We start from the raw sequence: 22,257 nt of genomic DNA, 5'->3' as shown, positions 1-22,257 counted from the left end.
TGATTGTCCCCAACTTTTGCCGTCTTTGACAATTTTCTGGGTATGAATTAAAATCTCAGAATTGCTTTGATTTGTATTTCTTTTATAATCGGCTATTTGGAACAATGAATCACATTCAAATGACTGGAATTCTTCTTTTGAAAAGTTTGCTGATTGCTAATTTGACCACTCAACTATTGTGGGGCATTCCCTGTCTTCTTAAGGACTAATTAAGTACATTTATTAAGCACTTCATATATATATATGTATATATATATATATATATACATATATATATATATGGCACCTGCTAAACTCTAGGCATTCAGAAAGAAGAGCAAAAGTCCAGTCTCTACCTACAAAGAGCTCACATTTTAATGGGGGAGATGACATGCATTGACTATTTACATACAAGTTAGATTCAGTGTAAAAAGAAGATCATCTCAAAGGGAAAATACTAGCTATGGGGGCCCAAAAGGTTTTCCTGTAGAATGTGGAATTTGAGCTGAATCTTCAAGGAAGCCAAGGGAAAATAGAAGGGAGAACATTCCAGGCATGGAGGACAGCCAGTGACTGAACATTAAGTGGAGAGACAGAATATCATATGTGACTCTCTGGATTAGATGATTCCTACTTTCTTCTTCCTAACACATTTGGGAGGTGGGAGACACCAGCCAATAAGATTTATTAAGTACCTACAGATTAAATGTGCTAAGTGCTAAAGATACAAAGAAAGACAAACGTTAGTCCCTCCTTGCTTACAAAGGGCATCACAGTGATAGAAGGAAGTTAAAAATCCAACCTGCCATCTTTGACCACTTAAAAATCCCCATCAACAAGCCGAATGAATACACGATCTCTGGCCCCACCTTCAGCGAGCTTCCCTAAACCTAACGGGCGGAAACAAAATAGCCAGAAAACCGTGCGTTTCCGGGCGGACTTATAAAGCGAGAACACCCGCCGGAAGCAGCCGAGAGAAGGTAACATGGCCGCTGCCCGAAACCTTCTTTGGTTACCGAGCCGGGCTTGGCTCAGGTTGACTCTGCTTCAGTCGTCTAACCGCTGCCTCTGCCGTACTTTTCACGAGAAAGCTGTCAGCTCTAAGTTTAAGAGCATCTACAGCCTTGATAAGCTTTACCCGAACTCCTGCGGACGGGAGACTGCGTGGAGAATACCGGTAAGGACGGATGGGGTGAAAAAAGAAGGAAATAAGAGAGGGAGAACCGAAGTCCGGGGCATTACTTCACCGCCCGGTGACGTCAGAGTCGGCGCTTCATTGGCTAGGTGTAGAGTTGTGGGATGTCCGAGACTTGGTTTCTCATTGGCTAGAATTGGAGATGCTGTAGTCATAGAGCTAATATCTCATTGATATTTCATTGGCTACGCTTTTATACGCTTTTTATATTTCAGCTGATATTTCATTGGCTACGCTTTTATCAATGATATTTCATTGGCTAGGTTTGAAAATGAGGGATTTGTGGAAGTTGGGGGGTGGAGGTGTATGCAAAGGGAGGCTAAGTGTGCCCAGCTCTTAAACTAGTACGTGTTGTCTTTTGCCAGGCTTTCGTGACTCCATGGTATCTTAATTGGCAGTTAACGGGGTCGCTGGCTTTACATATCGTAGAATAATAGAGGTGAAAGGGACTTTACTGATCATCTAGCCCGACCCCCTCACTGTACAGAAGAAGAAACTGAGATTGTGAGAGGGAAAATTACTGGGTCATCAAAAGAACCCAACACTGTATTATCAGTTGTTATCCCATTTGTAAAGATTCTAGGAAACCCAGCTATGTTAGAGATACAAACAGCTTTCTTTTTCTATATTATATTATAAAACATTCTATTATAGAATCTTTGCTGCTGTTCCATTCTTTTATGCTCGTAGTGGAGCGCAGGGCTCAAGGTGAAGAGAAATAGACAGTACAATCATAAGATCTCAACCAAAGAGACTGAGCCAAAGCCACAAATCTGATGATATTTTTGGTATTTTTATTTGAAACCTTAATTAGAAGTCCCTAATAGTAATCGCTTATGTTGCATATTTCCAAAGTGCTCACATTATCTCAAGATTTGTCAAATTGCTGCATTTTTCTACAGCCCACCATAATAATAGTTTTTATATTAGTAAGTAAAATGTAAATGAAGTTTTATTGGATTTTTAGATTACATTAAAAATTATTTTAAAATTATATTGGTCATGTTGTGAGAGAATACTCATATAAACCCAATTCTTAAACCACATAGGGCACACATTCAGCCACTCCAGAAGATGATGCTTAATGTTGGTTGTTTATGTCTGTTTGTTTTAGGATGATGCAAAGCAGGCCAGCACTGACATTCCTATAGGTAAGTCAGCTTTTGTCTCATCACTGTCTTAGAAAACCAACGTATTCAAAAAAATTCTTCATTATCTCTTAAGTTGAGAGTCCCATTGGGCATCAACTATAATGGGCTATGAATGCTACCTTGAGCTTGCTTCTTTATATCACATCTCCAGAAGCTCCTCAAAAGGCCTTTCTTCCAGCATGAAAGCCCCAGAACACTAACTATCCCCACTGTCATTTTCTCCTCTTTTCTGTCTGAGTTATGTATGATCAGTTAGTTTGCTTTTCATAGATTATGGCATTATAGAGTTAGAAGGGAGTTTAAAGATTCAGTTCTATTAAGCAAACATTTATTATTTGTTAATGATTAATTCATCACTGTATAATATACTTTACTAATTATTTTGGTCTACAAATTCAAAAAAATATTCACTGACCTCAATTATCTTACATCCTCCCAGCAAGTCATGTACATAGAAATAAATAGAAAAATAATTTAAGAAAGGAGAGAACACTTACAGCTGGAGGAGATAGGAATAGATTTCCGTTAGGAGGTGGCACTTGACCTGAGCTTTGAAAGAAGCTACCAGTCTTAAACAAAAGTGAGATGTATGCTGTAGGCATAGGAGATGAAGGCATAGAGAGAGGACCTAAAACATCGAATTCAAGGAAAAACTAATAGGCTAGTTTAGCTGGACTATAGAATGCATGAAGGGACTGTTAGTCTGAAAAGCTAAGTGAAAGCCAAATTATGAAATTTTAAATACCAAGCTGTGGAGGCTTTGTTTTATTTTAGTGGTTACAGAAAGACACTGACGTTGACTAAATTGGAAAGTGACATGGTTAGAACTCTCTTGTAGAAATGTTAATTTGCCAGCTGCAAGAAGGATGGAATAAAGAGGGTTGAGACTGGAAAGATCAATTAGGAAATTATTGCAGTGACCATGTGAGACCATGTGAGAAAGAAGAATGGATTTGAGGGAAGCTATAGAAGTATAACAAACATTGGGAATTGGATATGGGAAATAAGGGAGAGAGCAGGATTAAGGATAATTCAAAGGTTACAAACCTGAGTGACTAGAAAGATAGAGGAGCCATCAACAGAAATAAAAATGTTTGGAGGACGAGAAGAAAGGACTTTGACGTGTTGATTTTGATTTGGTAAGATCTAGATGCACATGTCCAATGACAGTTTTATAGAATTGATCCTAATTTCTCATTTTTACAGTCGAGGAAATGAAAACTCAAAGAGGTTAACTGATTTGCCAAGCCACACATAGTGATTTATGGTGGCAGAGTCAGGGCTTAAGAGCACAGCACCTTTGTTCCTACTACTTCACCTACACTTCAGTGTAAGGCAAGTAAGACACTGCTGTGATTTGTCATTATATTTCAGCTTTTTAAATGATCCCAATTTTAAAAATAAAAGAAAGATTGTGTCTAACAGATCTGGATGTCCTATAGTTTTTTACTGGGAAGGAGATCTGGAGTTCAGTCTCAGTTTCTCCAGTAACTGTGGATGTCATTTTTCTTTTCTTTAGTTTTCCTAACTGTAAAATGAGCATGATAAAAATACCTGCCTCTCCCTTTCTTACTGGAATTCTGTCTATAAGGATAATCTCCATGAAGCACTTAGAACTATAGATGCTTTATAAAAGAAGATAGGTGATATTAATAATAAATGATTACATATAGGGAACTAACACAAATATGTAAGACTAAGAGCCACTGTCCAATGGATAAGTGGTAAAAGAATGTGAACATTTTTCTTTTTTTTTTCCCCCGAAGTAATGAATATTTGTTTAATTTGGCCCTCTCACTATCTTCTTTAAATACAGAAAAGCTGCAAGGGCTAGGCAAATGAGGTTAAGTGACTTGCCCAAGGTCATATAGCTAGGAAGTGTCTGAGGTCAGATTTGTACCCAGGTCCTCCTGACTCTAGATCAGTGGTTCCCAAACTTTTTTGGCCTACCACTCCTTTTCCAAAAAAAATATTACTTAGCCGCCCCCTGTCACATACTATCACCGCCCCCTTACAGTTATTCACCACCCCCAAATGCACCTGTGGCCATCACCGCCTCCCTGGATCGCTGAAGCACCCACCAGGGGGTGGTGGCACCCACTTTGGGAATCACTGCTCTAGACCTATCACTATCCACTGTGCTGCCTAGCTGCCTGTTATTTTATGTCTTAAACTACCCAGTTTACATGTTTAGTTGTGAACTACTAATCATAAAATAAGCAATTTTTTAAAATTCCTCCATGTAGTCAGTCACCTGACACCTCCATTCATAACTCCCACATTAATCATACTGAAAATGTATGTCTCACTCAACATTTTAACTTCATTACCTCTCTGTCAGGAGGTAAGTGGCATGTTTCATCATCTTTTTTTGGATTTTTGATTTATGATTGCACTGATCAGAGCTCTAAATTCTTTGAAAGTTGTTTTTCTCTATAATCTTATTATTGTTATAGAAATCATTCTCCTACTTATGCTTATTTCGTTCTGCATTAATTTATTCTTAAAGATCTTCCCAGTTTTCTCTGATTGGTCATTTCATAATTTCTTATGGCACAATAATATTCTATTATTGTAGGGATTAAATTTATGGTTGGACTTAATATAAGAGAATGTGGTCGCCAATTAAAAAATAATTAATACAGCTCAAGTCAAATTGACTTTTAGCAGTTTTATTTACAAAAAGAGAGGAAGAGTGAAAGTAGGGAAATATGAAAGAGGGTAGAGTAAGGTATCTAACCTAACACACTAAATTTTTGCTCCAGCCCTTGGCTCAACTCAGGCAGGGCTAATTAACCCTTAGCTGGAGGACCCTCAGCCAGAGGACCCTTAGCCAGAGGGCCTGGTGGTGAATATAACAAGGGTTCCACCTATGAGGCCTAGAAGCCAGGAAAGGAGTCAGCTTTTCACTCACCCAAGTCATAGCTCCACATTACTGTCCCAGTCCAAGATCCTTCAAGAGCTCAAAGATTTCCTCACAGGCCCTTTTTAAAGACCTTTTTTTTATGTTACTTCTTGTCCCTTCCTCCATTTTATGGGGACCAATTTCAATCTTTAAATTTGCTTAACACTGCCCAGGGGGGCAGTCAGATGCTTCTGGAGGTGTAAACCACTTTAGCAAGTGGTTTGTGAACTTCCCCTATTTAATGTTAAGTAGAGCTGTCTTGCTTTTGGTTGATTAAATTTAAAAGTAGGCAAGAGGAGAGTTAATCCTATCTTCACAACATATTCATAAATCACAATTTGTTTAACTATTCCCTAATAGAAATGTGAGAATTGAGAATTAAAATTGGTTTTGGTCAAATTAAGAGTTATGGTCACTGTTTAATTAAACTATAAGTCTGTTAGAAGCTTTATTACAGCAAAGTAAAGGTAGTAAAGAGAGGGAAATGTAGGAAGGAGGTAGAAAATAGTGCCTAGCTAAATACCCTGAATCCAGATCCGAGTGCTTCCAGACCGCAAATGAGAATCCAAATTCGAATCTCAGTAGTCCATGAGAGTGTCTCCAGCCAAGCGTTTCACCAACCAAAAGAGAGTCTGATGCCACAAAGCCTGAGCCTCACTGAAGAAAGTATCCCACTGAAGACAGAAGAGCTAAAAAGTCAGTGTCTCTGGCCAGGGTCTCCTGAACCCAAGTGAGTCACCAAAGCCAAACTCCTTGAGCCACCAACACAGAATCCTCTGTCAGCAAGAACCACCAAGGCAGAATCTCCAAAGCTGAATCTTCAATGTAGAATCTCCAACACAGAATGGACCAAGACAGAATCTCCAACCCAGAGTGAATCTAACACAGAATGAGTGCCTGAGCACTTAGCTCTTTGGTCTTACCTTTTATAAGCCCTTTCCCCACATCACTTCCTCTCTCTCTGGTTTCTACTTCCTTTCACTGTGGACTGGTCTATCATATCTCAGGAACCAGTCATAGTTTCTTAATTTGCCTGATACTGCCCAGGGGGCAGTGCCTGTGGAATCCACTTCCTGTGAGAAGTTCCTTTCTCTGAAGTGTGAGCTTTCTTCTTAAAGGATCTTCAAGTGTTTGACTGACTAAGTGTGAAAGGAGGGGCACTGTAAGTTCTTGATTGATTAAATTGATTAAATTTAAAATAAACGAAGGGAATTTTAAATTCCCTTTCATAGGACATTCCCTTTGTTTCTCATTTTTGACTACCATGAAAATAACTGCCATAAATATTTTTGTACATACAAAAATTTTCATTTTCTTTTGATGTCTTTAGGGAAGAGGCCTAGTGGTAAGTAGTATAGCTGGGCCAAAGGATATATACAGTTTGGTCACTTTCTGGGCATAGTTCCAAATTGTTTCCATAGCCACCAAAAATATGCTACAATACCATGAACAAAATTTTCAACAAAGGATATAATCTCCCAACAATTATGAAAGTTTGCTCTAGATTATAATAATAAGAGAAGTGCCTTGGATTTTTACCTCACACCCAGGAAATTAGGAAAAATGTTAGAGGGGTTATGGAAAGACAGGCACCCTAATTCACTTTTTGGCAGGTTCTAAATTGGTCCATCCATTATGGAAAGCAATTTTGGAGCTGTGCTGTAAAAGTGTTTGTTTAATTTGGTCTTTTCACTACCTCCTTTAATTAGGGTGCCCTAATAATGATAGTTCATATTTGCATAGTGCTTCCAAAGCATTTATATCATCTCACTTGATTTTGTTTGTTTGTTTGTAAAATATCCTTATCTTTAACATAGAAATGCCACTGTTAGATGTACTCCAAAGATATTTCAAAGATAAAAAGAATGGTCCTATCTACATCAAAATATTTATGATAATCCATTTTGTGATAACCAAAACTTGGAAGCAAAGTAATATAATGTTTAAATTGGGGTTTTGACTAAATAAGAGAGTTATAAAAAGTCGTCACCAATTTTTATCCCTTAAGTCAGGAAAACTATTAGCAGCTTTTAACAATTTTGTTTAATTGGAGTATTAGTAAAAAGTGGGAAATGTGGAAGGGAAAGAGGTAAGGAGACGGCTATGCTACCCTAAATGCTGATCCGGTGAAATGAAGCTCGCTCCCTAACAGAGTCCCAATCTCCATATGGGAATCCTAGTCACTCACCAGCAAGCTGGGCAGGATCCAGGCAAGGTCCCAATGCAGAAAACTTTAATGAGCTAAGTTCACCAGGGCAGCAGTGAACCCAACAAGAAAGCCCCTGAGAAGCTCCAAAGCCGAAAGTCAAAGTCCCAAAGCCAAAAACTCCAAGTCAAAGTCAAAGTCCAAAAGCCCCAAAGAGCTGTCCTCCAAAGAAGAATTCCAAAGGAGAACATCCAAGGAGCAGAGACTCCAAAGGAGAAGACCCTTGGACAGGAAGTTCAGAACTTTTTATAGTCCTTTTTCTGCATCACTTCCTATTCCTTCCCCACTTTATGGAAATCAGTCTCAGTCTTTCAATTTGCCTAACACTGTTGGGGGGTGGGGGGAAATCCTCTGGAGTTGTCACCCACTCTACCAAGTGACTTGTGACTGGTAAGGTACTAAGTGGGGGTACTTAAGATTTTGATTGATTAAATTTGATTAAAAGTCACTGATTGATAAAGAGAGTTTGATTCACTCTTCACAGTAGACACCCATAAGTTGAAGAATAACTAAACAAATTGTGGTATATGAATGTAATGGAATATTACTGAACTGTGTAAGAAAGGATGATTATAAAGAATTTTTTAAAATTGGAAGACATATAAACTAATGTAAAAAATGTAGAACTTGGAAAATGCTATACACAACTATAACAATGTAAATGGAAAGAACAAAAAAATTAAACTATACTCAACTATATGACCTAGTTTGTCTCAAAAAAAGAGATGAGGAAATACACTTTCCTCAGTTGGAGATATGGAGAATGATTGCATGTTTATATATACTACCTGACTTGATTGATGGGTTAATTAATTTGGCTGCACTCTTTTTTTTTCTTTTATTATTTTTATTTAATGAAGAGGTAGCCCTTCTTACCAAGTCCAAGTTCAACCACTTTACATATAAACTTGGTCTTGCCCACTTCCATTTTCTTGAGCGAATTGTTTACATTATAATTCTTTTTTTTTCCTCTTTCCCTTCCCTCTCTCTCTTTCTCCATCTACCTATTGACTCCTTCCTTCCTGGCTACTTAAAACCGTGTCCAAGCCTTCCCTCTTTATGAAAAACTTTCACTACTGCCATATAGTAAATTTTAAACTGGATGTCTTGTAGACATCTCAAATTCAGTATGTCCAAAACAAAACTCACTCATTCTCTTTCCCTCCCATTGACCACAATTCCCAAACTTTGTTTCAACCTCACTTCCTTATTCTCACTCACTTATCCAATCAATTTCCAAATCTTGTGTTTTCTTTCTTCACAACATTGTTCACATACATTCTCTTCCCTCTCTTCACAAAGCTACCATCATAGTGAAGGCCTTTACCACCTCTTACCTGAAGTATCAAAGTTGCTATCTAATTGGACTCCCTTCCAAAAGTCTCTGTCCACCCCACTCCATCCTCCACACAGCTGCCAAAATGATTTTCTAGTAAGTGCAGGTCCAACCATGTTGTCCCCCAACTCAGTAAATTCTAATGACTCCTTATTACCCTTTAGGATCAAATGTAAATTCCTGTTTGGTTTGTAAAGCCCTTTACAGCCTGGCTCCTTCCATTCCAACCTTCTTATATATTACTCCCTTCAGTACAGTCTAACCATATGGCCTACCTACTGTTACACTTGATACTTAATCTTCCTTCTGTGTATTTTTGCTTTAGCTGTCCTCCCATGCCTAGAATGTTCTCCTTTATCTCCACCAACCTTTGGAATCCCTGACTTCCTTCAAGATTCAGTTTAAATCCCACCTTCTTTAGGAGCCCTTATTATATAGTTATTCCAACTTGCCAGTATCTACCTGTTCATATATATATATATATATATTAGACTGTAAGCTCCTTGAGGACAAATATTGTTTTTGCTTTTTCTTTATATGCCCAGTTCCTAGCAAAGTGCCTTATATATAACTATAATTAATAAATGTTTATTGATCAATTGTTTTTATTTTTTTGTTATAAATAATAGATAGCTGGGTAGGAAAAGGGGGAAAGATAGGATTAGAAATGAAGGCAATATATTTTTTTAAAACCACAAAGTTAACAATAAAAATTTTAAATAAAAAATAACCTAGTAAAAGGTTCGTTTTGACCCAAAGTAAAATGTCTTTTTTCCTTCTGTCATACAGATCGCCTACAAATATCTTATTCCAAAAGTAGTGGTCCTGGAGGACAGAATGTTAATAAAGGTACCTCAGTGCTCTTTTGTATTAAAACTAAATACTAGAATTGCCTAAGTAATAACTATGCTATAATACAACTCAAGTAGAATAAAGGGGTTTTCAGTAGGGACTTAACTGTGGCCAGCTCATAGTAATCCTGTTCTTCACTCTGGCCTCTGGCCTGATCCTAGAGCTTTTAGCTATGAGTTCCTACAGCTAAGCTTTAAGTACACTTATAAATGAAGAGGGGGATAGTGGGAACTTACTGCCTACCCATGGATATATTTATAGCATCATTCACATAGCCACCATTTTTTTTTTAACCCTTACCTTCTCTCTTAAATTCATAAAAGCAGTAAGGGCTAGGCAATTGAGATTAAGTGACTTGCCCTGGGTCACATAGCTAGAAAATGTTTGAGGCTAGATTTGAATCCAGGACCTCCCATCTCTAAGCCTTGTTCTCTATCCACTAAGCCACTGAGCTGCCCCTATAGCCACCGTCCTTACTACTTTCTTCAGATGTAGAAAATGAACATTGCATTGAGCGTTGATGCAATATGAAAGCAGTATTTTTCTCCTGAAAGTTGTTTCCCATCCTTAAGGCGTTAACCCTCTGTGTTCCTTTATGTCTTAGACTAACTTGAAGGAGATGGTTTGTGTGCTAGAATTTTAGATGTGTTGCTAATTAATTCACCAAATCCATTTTACCCTTTGGACCTTTGATTTTTCATCTATAAATGAAAGAGTTGAACTAATGATCATTAAGATTCCTTCCAGCCCCATATCCTCTGAACTTCACATTCTAGAATTTGAAACATAAAGTTTAGACATCTTTTCTCCTGGAGTGTCATCAAGGACAGTTTACAATTTAACTTTTTTCAGGATTACAAGCCTAAAATGTCTTTGTTATTATGCTTTTCATCAGAGCTTCTCAGTGAACTTAGATTATATTCTCCCTCTCATTCACAGTAAATACCAAGGCTGAAGTCCGGTTCCATTTAGCAAAAGCAGACTGGATTGCAGAGCCTATCCGGCAAAAGATTGCTGTTTTGGTAACTAACTACCTTTACATTCCCAAGAACCCTTAATTCTGTTTAAGTTTTTGTATTTTCTACTGTGAAATTTTGAGGATTTTTTTTATTCTTATTCCAGTTCAAAAATAAGATCAGCAAATCAGGGGAGTTGATCATTACCTCTGATTCTAGTCGCTATCAGTTTCGAAATTTGGCAGATTGCCTCCAGAAAATCCGGGACATGATTGCCCAGGCTAGTCAAGTTCCCAAGGAGCCATCCAAAGAGGATGCTGTGCTTCGAAGGATCAGGTAATGGAAAATTCTCTGCATTCCTATACTCAGGTTTCTAGAGACCTTCTTTCCATCAAAGCTAAAATCCACAATTTTTTGTTTGTTTTTAAACCCTTATCTTTGTAAGATTTAAATTAATGTCCAGCAGTCCAAGAATTATAAAGTTTATTAATAATCACTAGAAGTAAAGAAATAAAAAGGTAATTATCTAACAAAATAAGACCACATGACTAAATTTTCTTGCCTGTTTAAAAAGCCTGCTCCACCAAAGCCAAGACAGGAAGAGAAGAGAGTAAGAGGCGGGGCTACACCAAATTTATATCCTCCCTACATCAGCACCTATCATGAAGTGGAGAGTGGAGTGGAGAGTGGGGTACTGGGAATTGTAGTTCTAGGGTATAGATGTTAATTGCACACCTTCCGTCTTAGAATCAATACTATATATTGGTTCCAAAGCAGAAGAGTGGTAAGGGCTAGGCAATGGGGGTTAAGTGACTTGCCCAGGGTCACACAGCTGGGAAGTGTCTGAGGCCATATTTGAACCCACCCATCTCTAGGCTTGGCTCTCAATCCACTGAACCACCTAACTGCCTGCCACCACCCCTTACCCTTCCAACAAGTGTTTTAAAGGAGGCATTAAAAGGAATAAGGGCTCATGAGCAGACTATTATAATATCATAAAGATGGGTTTTTTGATGAAGGGCTTTTGATGAAGAAGATTCTGAGTAGGAAGAGAGGAGCTTACCAGTGAATCTCAGTGCTTTTTTTTCTACTCTGTAGTTCCTCTACCTATCACTTTGAAAGTTGTTGATTAGGCATCTAGGCATGTTTTTTTCTCTGTTTTCAGGACAGAAAACATGAATCGTGAAAGGCTAAGACAGAAGAGAATCCATTCTTCCACAAAGGCAAACAGGAAGGTAGATATGGACTGAACTCAGCTTCCAGCTGCCTGGAGCAGGCCTCTTCAGTGGTTCTCAAACTGTTTTTGCTCAAGACCTTCTTGCATCATTCTTTGCCATGAGGAATCATGGCACATTGAACTTTTTGGTTGGCAAGACTAGAAATCACCAGTATAAGTCTCATTCAATTCATAAGATACCAGTGACAAACTCCTTTGAGTCTAACAACTGCAATTGATGGTCATTTGGAACCACAAAGAGACTGTTCTTGGTGGGAAAAAATATACCTCTTTTTATTTAACAATAAAATATCTTCAATGATTTGGTTGTTCATGAAGAATGCTGAGTAACTAGGAGAATGATGTTGTCCTTGACAAGTAGAGGAAGGGTGGGTTTGAGAGAGAAAGAAAATCAGTTGGCCTTTGGGACAACTTGTTGGAAATACATGGTAGTTGGAAGTATCAAGATCTCAAGAATGAAACCAGGCAAGTAAGTACAAGTTTATTTTATGTCTGCATATACCCATGAGATCATGAAATGATGAGTGTTGAGAGAGAAGAAAGCCCAAGACAGAGCCTTGGGATCTGTCAACATGGGCATAATGTTGATGCTAAGAAATCATTGTTAACTTTGGAGAGCATAATAATGGAAATTCTCTCAAGAGGCAGTATTTCTTAATTTTAAAATGATTTATTAATTGACCAGTCAAAACATCCTAACCTGGTCCACTGACTCTTTACAATCTAGCAGGATGAAAAAAAAAAAGCTTCCTTCCTCTGGCACAGGTTCATATACCTCTTGTGAGCTCACCACTCAGCTCCTCTACATCACAAGACAATCTCTGATTGTTAAATAGCCACCAAGGGAGAAATTAATCAAATTGAAAGTAAAAGAACTATTGAACTGTTAAATAAGACTAGGAGCTGGTACTTTGAAAAAACAAATAAAATATATAAAGTGCTAGTCAATCTAATAAAAAAAGAAGAAAATTGAATTAATAGTATCAAAGATGAAAGGGGCAATCTCACCTCTAATGAAGAGGAAATTAAGGGAATTATTAAGAACTATTTTGCTCAATTATATGGCAATAAATATGACAATCTAGGTGAAATGGGTGAATATTTACAAAAATAAAAATTGCCTAGATTAACAAAAGAAGAAATAGAATTCTTAAACAATCCCATCTCAGAAAAAGAAATTCCAGTAGGACTGGAATTTAGAGACTGAAAAGTAATTTGGTGTCAGAATATGAGGAGCCTTGAATGCCAGATTTAAGAGTTTTATATGCAGGTGTATAAAGGTTTTTGTTTTTTAACTAGAGAAATGTATTGCAAAGCTTACTCAAGGAGCAGTGTAAAGAATACTTCTCTACCTTCCCTGTCCTTTTTACTGCTTCTCTACTAGAAATTAGGCTCTTTCCCTTGAACCACTTTGGACCATATTGAATAGGCCAGCTTTGAACTTATCTTGCTAAGACCTTGACTTCCATGGCACTTCTCAGTCATCTCCACACCATGTTGCCAAGCACATACCTACCTCTCTTCCCTTCTCTAACCCCTCTTTATATATTATCTTCCCCTATTAGACTGTAAATTTTTCAAGGTCAGGGACTATCTTATTTGCTCATATTTGCCTTCCCATCATTTAGAATGCAAATTTAGCTTGGGGTTTGGCATATTGAAAACACTTTATAAATATTTTAACCCATCAATCAGAAGCTTTCATAAGAGGCAAGAAAAATAAGGGAAATTCCAACTAAGATGGCAACATGAAAAGCTATCACTAAAACAAACAAGAACAAGAAAAAAAAAACACTGAGTAACTCTGTCCCATAACAGATGGCACAAGGAAATGGAAATAGAAGCAAAGGCCTCTGCAGAGGTCCTTGGCACTGTTTCCAGGGGCTTAGAATGCACTAGGAAAGCAGCTTTAAACCAGGGAAATCTTGGGCCCCTCCAGAGGCTACAACTTTATGGCAAGACCCTCCGGCAAGCATCAGACAAGCCCTGCAAAACGAAGATCAGGGGGTACTCCAAGAAAAATCAGGGAATACCCCACTAGATTACAGCAATGGACAGAATCTGATATCCATGCCACATCCAACCCCAGTCTGAGGCCAAGACTAATCACAGACCTGACCCTAGGTACTCTCCTACCCAGGGACTGCAGAGCAGCTGCTTCTGGATTATAATTGGAACAGGGCCTAGCACTAGTACAATATGTCACACCTACTACCAGCAGCACAACTACCGCAGAAGAGAAGACAATCATTGTCACCAGAACTAACAGGAAAGGAGGAGAGAGATCCTGGCTCTGCACCAGTACTGATCAGAGGACTGAAACTGAAGACGTGAGCAAAGGCACAAAAGAAAAATATGAATATAATGAAGAAATAATCTGAGTCAAAAGAATTCCAAAGTAAAACCCAAGAGAAAGGAAAAAATCCAAAAGATTACAAATAGAACCTCGGAAATAAGAATGACTTGGCCACAAGAAGCCCTAGAATGAATGGATCAAATTAAGAACTATCTGCCACAGATCAAAAATGAAGTTAGAACACTAGGAGAAAGAATAAGCAGCTTAGATTAAAAAAATAGACAACATGACCAAGATAATCAACAATGACTACTTTGACTCTGAAAAACAGAATGTAGGGTAAAGGGTAAAATTATGGTTGGACTGAATATTTAAAAGTATGGTGTCCAGGAATTTAATTACTTAATTCCAAATGAAAGACTCAAGTCAGAATGACTTTTATGGTAGTTTATTTAGTGATTCAGTGAGGCAATGAGAAATCTTAGAACAAAATCATGGGGGCAGCTTGGTGGCTCAGTGAATTGAGAGCCAGACCTAGAGACAGGAGGTCCTGGGTTCAAATGTGACCTCAGGCTCTTCCTAGCTGTGTGACCCTGGGCAAGCCACTCGACCCCCATTTCCTAGCCCTTTCCACTCCTCTGCCTTAGAACCAACACACAGTAGTGATTCAAAGATAGAAGGTAAGGGTTTAAAAAGAAAGAAAAAAAAGGAACTATTAGGACAAAATCAAGAGACTAAAAAATTAGAACAAATGAGATCTGTCAAAAAATAGAAATAGAAAACAATAAGTAACATTGAATTCCCTGAAAACCAATAAACCAACAAAACCAACAAGACCATAAACAAACAAAAAACCTGAATACTGTGTTTCAAGAAAAGACCTAAAACTACTAGTGCTAGAGTACAAAGTGGGAATAGAATCTACTATTGCATACTACTAGCTAATTTTTTGGAGGAAGCCAAATTTGGAAAATCAAAAAGGAGAAATCATAACAGATGAGAAAATAAAGGAATTGACTAGAAACTATTTTGCCTAGTTATATGTTAACAGAACTGACTAAAAAATGGATTAATTAAAAAAATATGATACCTCTATTATCAAAACAAAAACCAGAGAATTTAAACAACCTAATCTCAAAAAAAGACATTTTAAAAGCTATAAATGAATTCCCAAAAGAAACACCTAAGGCCTGGGTGTTTTTACTAGTAAATCCTGTGAAGAACAATGGATTTAGAAATGGCTGAGACAAACCAAGAAAAAAAACAATAAAAAGTACAAGAAGAGTCTTTCTTTTTTACAAAGAATTGGCTGGAGGGTAGGGAAGCAGGGAAGCAAAGATGCCATAAGAACAAAATATCAATAAAACGTTTTTTAAAAGAAAATTTAAAAAAAAACAGCAACAAGGGAAAATCACTTTGGCCACTGTGGAAATTATATATTATAGAGTAGAGAAATTTGAAGTAGGAAGACTAGTGAGGAGGCTGTCATTACAATAGTTCAGTGATGAAGACCTTAACTGGGTAGAGCTGGGGAGTGGCTGTGTGAGTGGAGAGAAGGGAACATATAGGGTCTTCAAGGGTCAGTCTTTAGTCTAACAGGTTGGGGAATCATCCTGTTCAAAAAAGGGTGAAGTGGGATAGGGAAAATAGGTGTGGGAAGGGATCTTATCACTGTCTTTAGGGGCTGTCTCCCCAACCTTCCTAGAAATTTATATTCCCCTATAACTAGTCTAAATTTGAATTTGCATTCCTGTACTCTCAGTTATCATCTGTTGGTCTTCTTTCCTTGCATGAGGTATTGCCAATCTGTTACCATAAACGCTTTTACTAGATACTAAATCAACTTTATAGTCCCAGGAGATTCTTCCTCACACAATGATTTCCAAAGTCAAATTATATTGGGCAGTAAATTATGTCATAATTTATGTAACAGTAATAAATTATGTTGGGCAATAAAGTAGTTAATTTTTTTAACATTCATTTTTTAAAATTCTTTATTTTAATAACAAATTTCCACATAAGTTTTCTGAAGTTATAGTTTCCATATTGTTTCTCTCCCTTAACCATTCATTTTTTTTTAAGTCAAGTTTCAAATTTTTCCTCTCCCACTTTCCCTTCCTTACCCATTGAGAAGGCAAGCAATATGATATCAATTCTACATGGAAAGTTGAGTGAAATATATATCTATATTAGCTGTGTTGCCAAACACACACACACACACACACACACACATAAAGCAAGAAAAATAAAGTGAAAACAGTAAGCTTCAATGTGTACTCAGAGTTCATCAATTCTCTCTGAAGATGGATAACATTTTTGATCTTGTCTTAAATTGTTGTCTTGAACAGAATAGCTAAGTATTTAATAGCTAAATGTCATTATAATATTTATACCTGTTACCATGTACAATGTTCTCTTGGCTCTGCTCACTTCACTTTGCATCAGTTTTCTCAGAATTTTCTGAAACCATCCAAGTAGTTAATTTTTTAAAGTAACGTTGATACTAGCAAGTCTAATTACAGTCTAATACGTATAATGATCATTGAAACAGCCACTTTTGGTATTCATTAAATTTATGCAAAGGCTTTCTAAAAACTTTTAGCACTTTATCTTATATTCCTAAAAAAAAAAAAAGTCTCACCTCTCCTTCATATAACCAGGCTTACATCTCCTTCATTGCCTTTTCCAAACCAAATATCCCCAATGAAAACTAAAAATTATGAACATAAAAATGATGGCACTGTGGAATTTTATATTGAAAACTGTTTATAAAAGGCTTACATCAAGAGGATGTTTATCATTTGAATACCACACTGGTAACCTGTTTCCCATTTTGATTATATTCAAAAAATTCCAATTCTTATGGAATGTACTCTATTCGAGCTATGCCTCTTGTGTTCTCATAGGAGACCCTGCCTACTCATTACTCCCAAGGAAAAAAAGATCCTTAGAAATTCTGAATGGATTTAGTCTCTAATTAACTCTCAGTAAACTGCTATGGAATGGCCTTCTGTCTTCCCACTCTGGAGAAGGAGGAAACAGAATTCACATATCTTTAGGTCTTCTGTATAGAGGGAAATTGTTGAAATAAACAGGATCCTAATCAGATGTATATATAAAATCCAGTGAACTGTGCATCACAAATGGTATAAAGTGTTAAAGACAAAACAAAGTTCTAATTACTCTATTTAGAGGATTACTGAATTTCCATAGAGATCTCTGAGATTTCATTTTTTTCCCAAGTTTAAAATATGTGAAGATTTTTTTGCTCCACATAAGCTGTGTAGTGGGCATTCCTACTAACACTGATTCAGTAGGGGATGCTATTTTGACTTCAGAATGTCATGTTAATTAACGAGAGTATAATATTTAAAGGATCATTTGCTAGAGGAAGAGAGTGCTATGTTCCCCAGGCAAATGTTCCTATTAAGGGTTGCTCCAATAGCATGTTTCAAAGTTATAGCTCCCATGGCAGAAAGTGAAGAAATATTAAGGTTCTTGATAAAGTTAAAGGATGCAATCAAAAAAAGCTAAGTCTTGGCAACTAATCCCCTCACTTTCAGACAATTAGAGGTAGAAGATATGGAAGAAATGTCAGATTTTATATCCTTGGTCTCAAAGATCACTGCAGATGACAACCACAGTCATGAAATTAAAAGACACTTGCTCGTGGAAGGGAATCTATGAAGTTTAGCTAACAGTTACCTAACAAGCAGAACCATGACCTTGCCAACAAATGTCCATAGAGTCAAAGCTGTGGTTTTTCCAACATTAATGTATGGCTATGAGAATTGATCTATCAGGAAAGCTGAGTGCTGAAGAATCAAGGCTTTCTAATGGTTGTCCTGGAGAGGATTTTTTGAGAGCCCCTGGGGACGGCAAGATCAAATCAATCAATATTTAAAGACTATTTTAGACTATTCACTGGGAGGTCAAATACTGAATCTGAATTTTGGCCACATAATGAGCAGACAGGACCCTCTGGGAAAGATCCTTCTGTTGGGGAAGACTGAAGACAGAAGGCAAAAGATAAAATAGCATCATGGAAATAATGAACATGAACTTGGATAGACTTTGAGAGATAGTTGAAGATTCCTGGCATGCTTTGGTTCATAGTGTCATGAAGAATTGGGTATGAATGAATGACTGAACAACAAAGTCATATAGCCCCATCAGTGAGATTTGGCATAAATCATTAGAAATGTCTCCAATTATATGATACTATTGTCATTAGGAGACTAGGCTGAAAGACAGTTTCTGTTACAGTAACAATAAATGAAATAGATCTTTAATAGAAAATTCCCAGAAGGGTATTTGTACATTGACATTTATATGGTAATTTAAGGTTTAAAAGGCACTGTAAGCTAATTATTCCACCTCATCTTTACAACAACCCTGAAAAGTAGGTGCTATAAAGTTTCTTCACATTACAGATGAAGAAGTGAGGCTGAAAAAGGCTAAAGGGCCTTTATTTCCCCAGTCAGTTAATAAGTGAGGAGGGCTCCTCTTTTTTTTCTTTGCATATATGCTGCCAAATCGAGCACCTCTTTTTACCTTTGTAAGGAAATTCTCCTTTCAATTTATAGCCAGGCTTGGCCAAGATGGGGAAATGGTTTAAATAAGTAATCAATCATCAACAAAATGAAGGCTCACCGATATAAAAAGGGAGATGGGGGGGGGGGGGGGGAAGGAGAGGGCAGGGAAGAAATATACATCAGATTAGAGTGACCATTGATGGAAACAGCTGGAAAAAAAATCGTGGTACATGAATAAAATGGGATATTATGTCCCTGTAAGAAATAATAAAAGATAATTTAAGAGAATCCCAAGAAACATAAAAAGCGAAGAGAAGTCAGCAGATCCACCAGAAGAACTTGTACTAAGGATGAGGACAACATTGATCCATGCCATGACCAACCATGTCTCCAGAGCACCAAGGATTATAAAGCACATGGTCCATCCTTCCCCTGCCAGAGGGGTGATGGGCACTCAGGTACAGAATAAGACACATTTTGTAGTATGGACTCAGTGTAGATATATGCTTGGCTACTGTTATTTGATGTTCTTTTTTTTCTTGGTTTTTAATTGGAGTGGAGGAGGGGATGGGGTTAGTCAAAGGCCATTTTGATAGCACATAATATGCAGTTTTTTATATATGAAATTAGAGATTCCCTGTTGGATAAAGAATCCTCTTTCTGTAGAGAAGTGATCATTTTTGAAGAGAGAGGAGATAAATTCAAAATAAAAAATAAGAATAAATGCAAGCTGTCCATGGAGCTTCTTTTTTTATGGCTAATCTGAGTTCTTTGGTGTCAGGATGTTTAAAAGTTCAGAGCAAAAAAATGAAGTTTTTTAAAAAAAAGATCTACACCAGATGGAGGGTGGCTAATCAGTTTGTATGTGAGAGAAAGGGGTTGAAAAGATTAAAAATTTTAAATTAATTAAAATATATAGAGAGACTTGTTGGGGGCAGGGGTTTCATTTTTATAGATAATCAGTTCTTTGGGATAGGAGTATTTAAAAGTTCAGAACAAAAATATTTTTAATTTTTAAAAATGTGTGTGTATATATATACATATTATATATACATATATATGTATATGCTTCTTTTTGGTGACTAAGCAGTTTTTGATGGTGGTGGGAAAGTTGGAGTTGAAAAGTTCAAAAATTTTAAATTAAATTATTTTAAAACTATGTATACATAAACACATTTATATTCACTAGATTGGCAGGCTTCTTTATAGCTAATCAGAGTTCTTTGCGAAATAAAAATAATATATCTGCACCAAAGGAGTCTTTTTTTCCTCCTGGCTAATCAGTTTGCTGGGGAGGTGAGAGGTTAAAAAATTAAAAAAAAAATTTTTTTAATTAATATATGGACTGGAAGGGGAGCTCTTTATAGCTGATCAGTTTTTTGGGTGAGGATGTCTAAAAGTTGGTAACATAATATATAAAGATAGATATAAAAACCTACTATCTTCATATAGTTGCTCATCTCTCTCTCTCTCTCTCTCTCTCTCTCTCTCTCTCTCTCCTTCCCCCCCTCCCTCTGTCCTAATTTTAAGAATGTTTTTAAATTTTAATTTTTAAGTTCATAATTTAAAGAAAAATTAAAATTAAGAAAATGGGCTGAATTGGAAAGAGGCTTCTTTATTCTGTTTTAAATCACTGTTGAGAGCGAAAAGAAAAACGAGCGTACGCTCCACCCCAGATGGGACTCGAACCCACAATCCCTGGCTTAGGAGGCCAGTGCCTTATCCATTAGGCCACTGGGGCTTCCTGTAGCGAGTTGCTGATCACATGCCTCTTCTTCGTCGGACCACGCGCCAGCTCCTTCCCACCTGGATGGAAGAGTGGGGGATGGGGCCCTTGGTGCCAGAACCCGAGCTCTGCGGCTCTCTATGTTCCGGAGCGGGCAACCACTTTGTTGATTGGAGATTTAAAGGTTCTTCTGCCCTTTCGGTCTGGCGGGAAGCGAGGAGGGCGCAGGGATTCCTCTCCCTAGAGTGTCCGTTTTAAAAAACGCTGAGAAGCGCCGGCGCAGAACGTTCTAATGGAGGCCAGCTTGGATTCTGGGACGCGTATAAGCGCTCGCTCGGGTTCTCTCTGCTCAGCCTTCTGCATTTTCGGTATTTGTCAGGGAAGCATCTTCTTGTTTTGTTTCAAAACGTTGCAATCCGCTTAAATGCAAGGTCAGGGATTTGTTTCCACACACATGCCTTTTGGAATTAAAAGGATACGACCACGAAGGGACTCGAACCCTCAATCTTCTGATCCGAAGTCAGACGCCTTATCCATTAGGCCACGCGGTCCCTATGGAAATGGGTCCCGAAAGAGATTAGTTATTTGGATTAGAAGCGGCGTAGCGGAGACATGGAGAAGTAAGTGTTCTTTTCCTTTTAACTTCCTAGGGCTTTCCAAGGAGTTCTGCAGCTGCGGGGCGCCATAAGCATGGGCTGAACTGCAAAACAAAATGGCATTTCAGATTTTCCTGTCTCTATCCCCCGAACCTCCGGGGTCCTTGGTTCCCACCTACCCTCTGGGTTAGGACTGGAAGACCCTCTTCCCTTTACCATACCTTTAAAGATTGCAGAAAGGATAGGAAAAAAAAGCCCGCACATCCCAGGTCCTCACATCCGCTGCGGAAAGACACAGTAGGGTGACCGCGTGGCCTAATGGATAAGGCGTCTGACTTCGGATCAGAAGATTGAGGGTTCGAGTCCCTTCGTGGTCAGATGTTATTTTAGCATGGATCTTTACTGAACCCCATCCGGGATTGGACACGTTCCCTCTGCAGAAGAAAATCTCGCGCTCCCTGGGAACCCGTTCTTGGCAGGGGCTCTCCTAGTCTGCGGGAACCAGGTACCAGCTTCTCATTTCACTCGCGTCCTAGGTACACATGATCATGACCAAGTGAAATATTAGCCATACAAGCCTTCTGCCGGCATGTGTAATGCGTAGCACCTTCAATGCAAGCAAAGTAGATTTGGAGATAGAATTTGGGAGCCATACGTAGGCCAAGGTCAAAATCCGATTATGCATCTTAGTTTTGATATAACCATTTGAAAAGATGTAGTTGGGACTCGCAAAGTAGGACGTTTCCGTGGATACAAAGTGACACTTGGAGACAGCAAAGAAGGAAGCCGGTGAATGGGCTGCAAGACTTGTTCTGGAAAAGGTTAATGGCCATCTTTATCAGACCCTTTTCCAACTCATTCTCTTGGTTTACCAAAGACCACGTGACTCATCATTTCCTTTGTCCAAATGGCCTAATGGTTAAGGCGTTAGTCTTCTAAACAAAGCGTCGTAGGTTCGAGATCCATAGTCGGGTAAAGTCTATCTTCCGCTTTGCAACTCAATGTAAAATCTCCAAATGTTATTCTATTGTTCTCTATCCGTTTTCGAGGCTGTTCCTGGATTCATTGAGTCCAATTTGCTTTCCAAAAGCAGGTTTGCATTTCTCCCTCCCCAAACAAGTATTGAGCCTTTCCTTAACATGCACTACCCTCTACTGGTCTTTTCTTGCACTGCAGGTGAGAGAAACCACGTGATCTTTGTACAGGGTTTTCGGTTAGTGTATTAAATGCTCAATTTGTGTTTTCGGGGTACGCCATATTCCCAGATTTACACCTGTGTAATTTGGT

The 22,257-nt window shown here is 38.0% G+C and overlaps 1 protein-coding gene and 3 non-coding genes across 4 annotated transcripts; 2 read left to right on the top strand and 2 right to left on the bottom strand.

The window, feature by feature from the left end:
* The first annotated feature begins 905 nt into the window (after nucleotides 1–905).
* MRPL58 (mitochondrial ribosomal protein L58) lies at nucleotides 906–12,118 on the top strand. The gene is made up of 6 exons (XM_044671849.1): nucleotides 906–1,156; nucleotides 2,289–2,325; nucleotides 9,562–9,621; nucleotides 10,564–10,646; nucleotides 10,747–10,916; nucleotides 11,746–12,118. The coding sequence occupies exons 1-6, from the start codon at nucleotides 965–967 to the stop codon at nucleotides 11,828–11,830; spliced, it is 627 nt and encodes a 208-aa protein (XP_044527784.1). The 5' UTR covers nucleotides 906–964; the 3' UTR covers nucleotides 11,831–12,118.
* Nucleotides 12,119–20,316: 8,198 nt separating this feature from the next.
* Nucleotides 20,317–20,389, bottom strand: TRNAR-CCU. The gene has a single exon. It is a non-coding gene; the product is annotated as a tRNA-Arg (tRNA).
* Nucleotides 20,390–20,852: 463 nt separating this feature from the next.
* On the bottom strand, nucleotides 20,853–20,925 carry TRNAR-UCG. The gene has a single exon. It is a non-coding gene; the product is annotated as a tRNA-Arg (tRNA).
* Nucleotides 20,926–21,274: 349 nt separating this feature from the next.
* TRNAR-UCG lies at nucleotides 21,275–21,347 on the top strand. The gene has a single exon. It is a non-coding gene; the product is annotated as a tRNA-Arg (tRNA).
* Nucleotides 21,348–22,257: the final 910 nt, after the last annotated feature.

The sequence above is a fragment of the Gracilinanus agilis genome, chromosome 4 (genome assembly GCF_016433145.1).
Source record: "Gracilinanus agilis isolate LMUSP501 chromosome 4, AgileGrace, whole genome shotgun sequence".
Classification (NCBI taxonomy): Eukaryota; Metazoa; Chordata; class Mammalia; order Didelphimorphia; family Didelphidae; genus Gracilinanus; species Gracilinanus agilis.
The sequence above is the reverse complement of the archived record's forward strand: the minus strand, read 5'-3'. Positions and strand labels throughout refer to the sequence as shown.

Coding starts and splice junctions, on each gene's coding strand:
- MRPL58 (XM_044671849.1), top strand. CDS start 965: ATGGCCGCTGCCCGAAACCTTCTTTGGTTACCGAGCCGGGCTTGGCTC. Junction 1,157..2,288: donor AGACTGCGTGGAGAATACCG/GTAAGGACGGAT, acceptor TGTTTGTTTTAG/GATGATGCAAAGCAGGCCAG. Junction 9,622..10,563: donor AGGACAGAATGTTAATAAAG/GTACCTCAGTGC, acceptor TCTCATTCACAG/TAAATACCAAGGCTGAAGTC.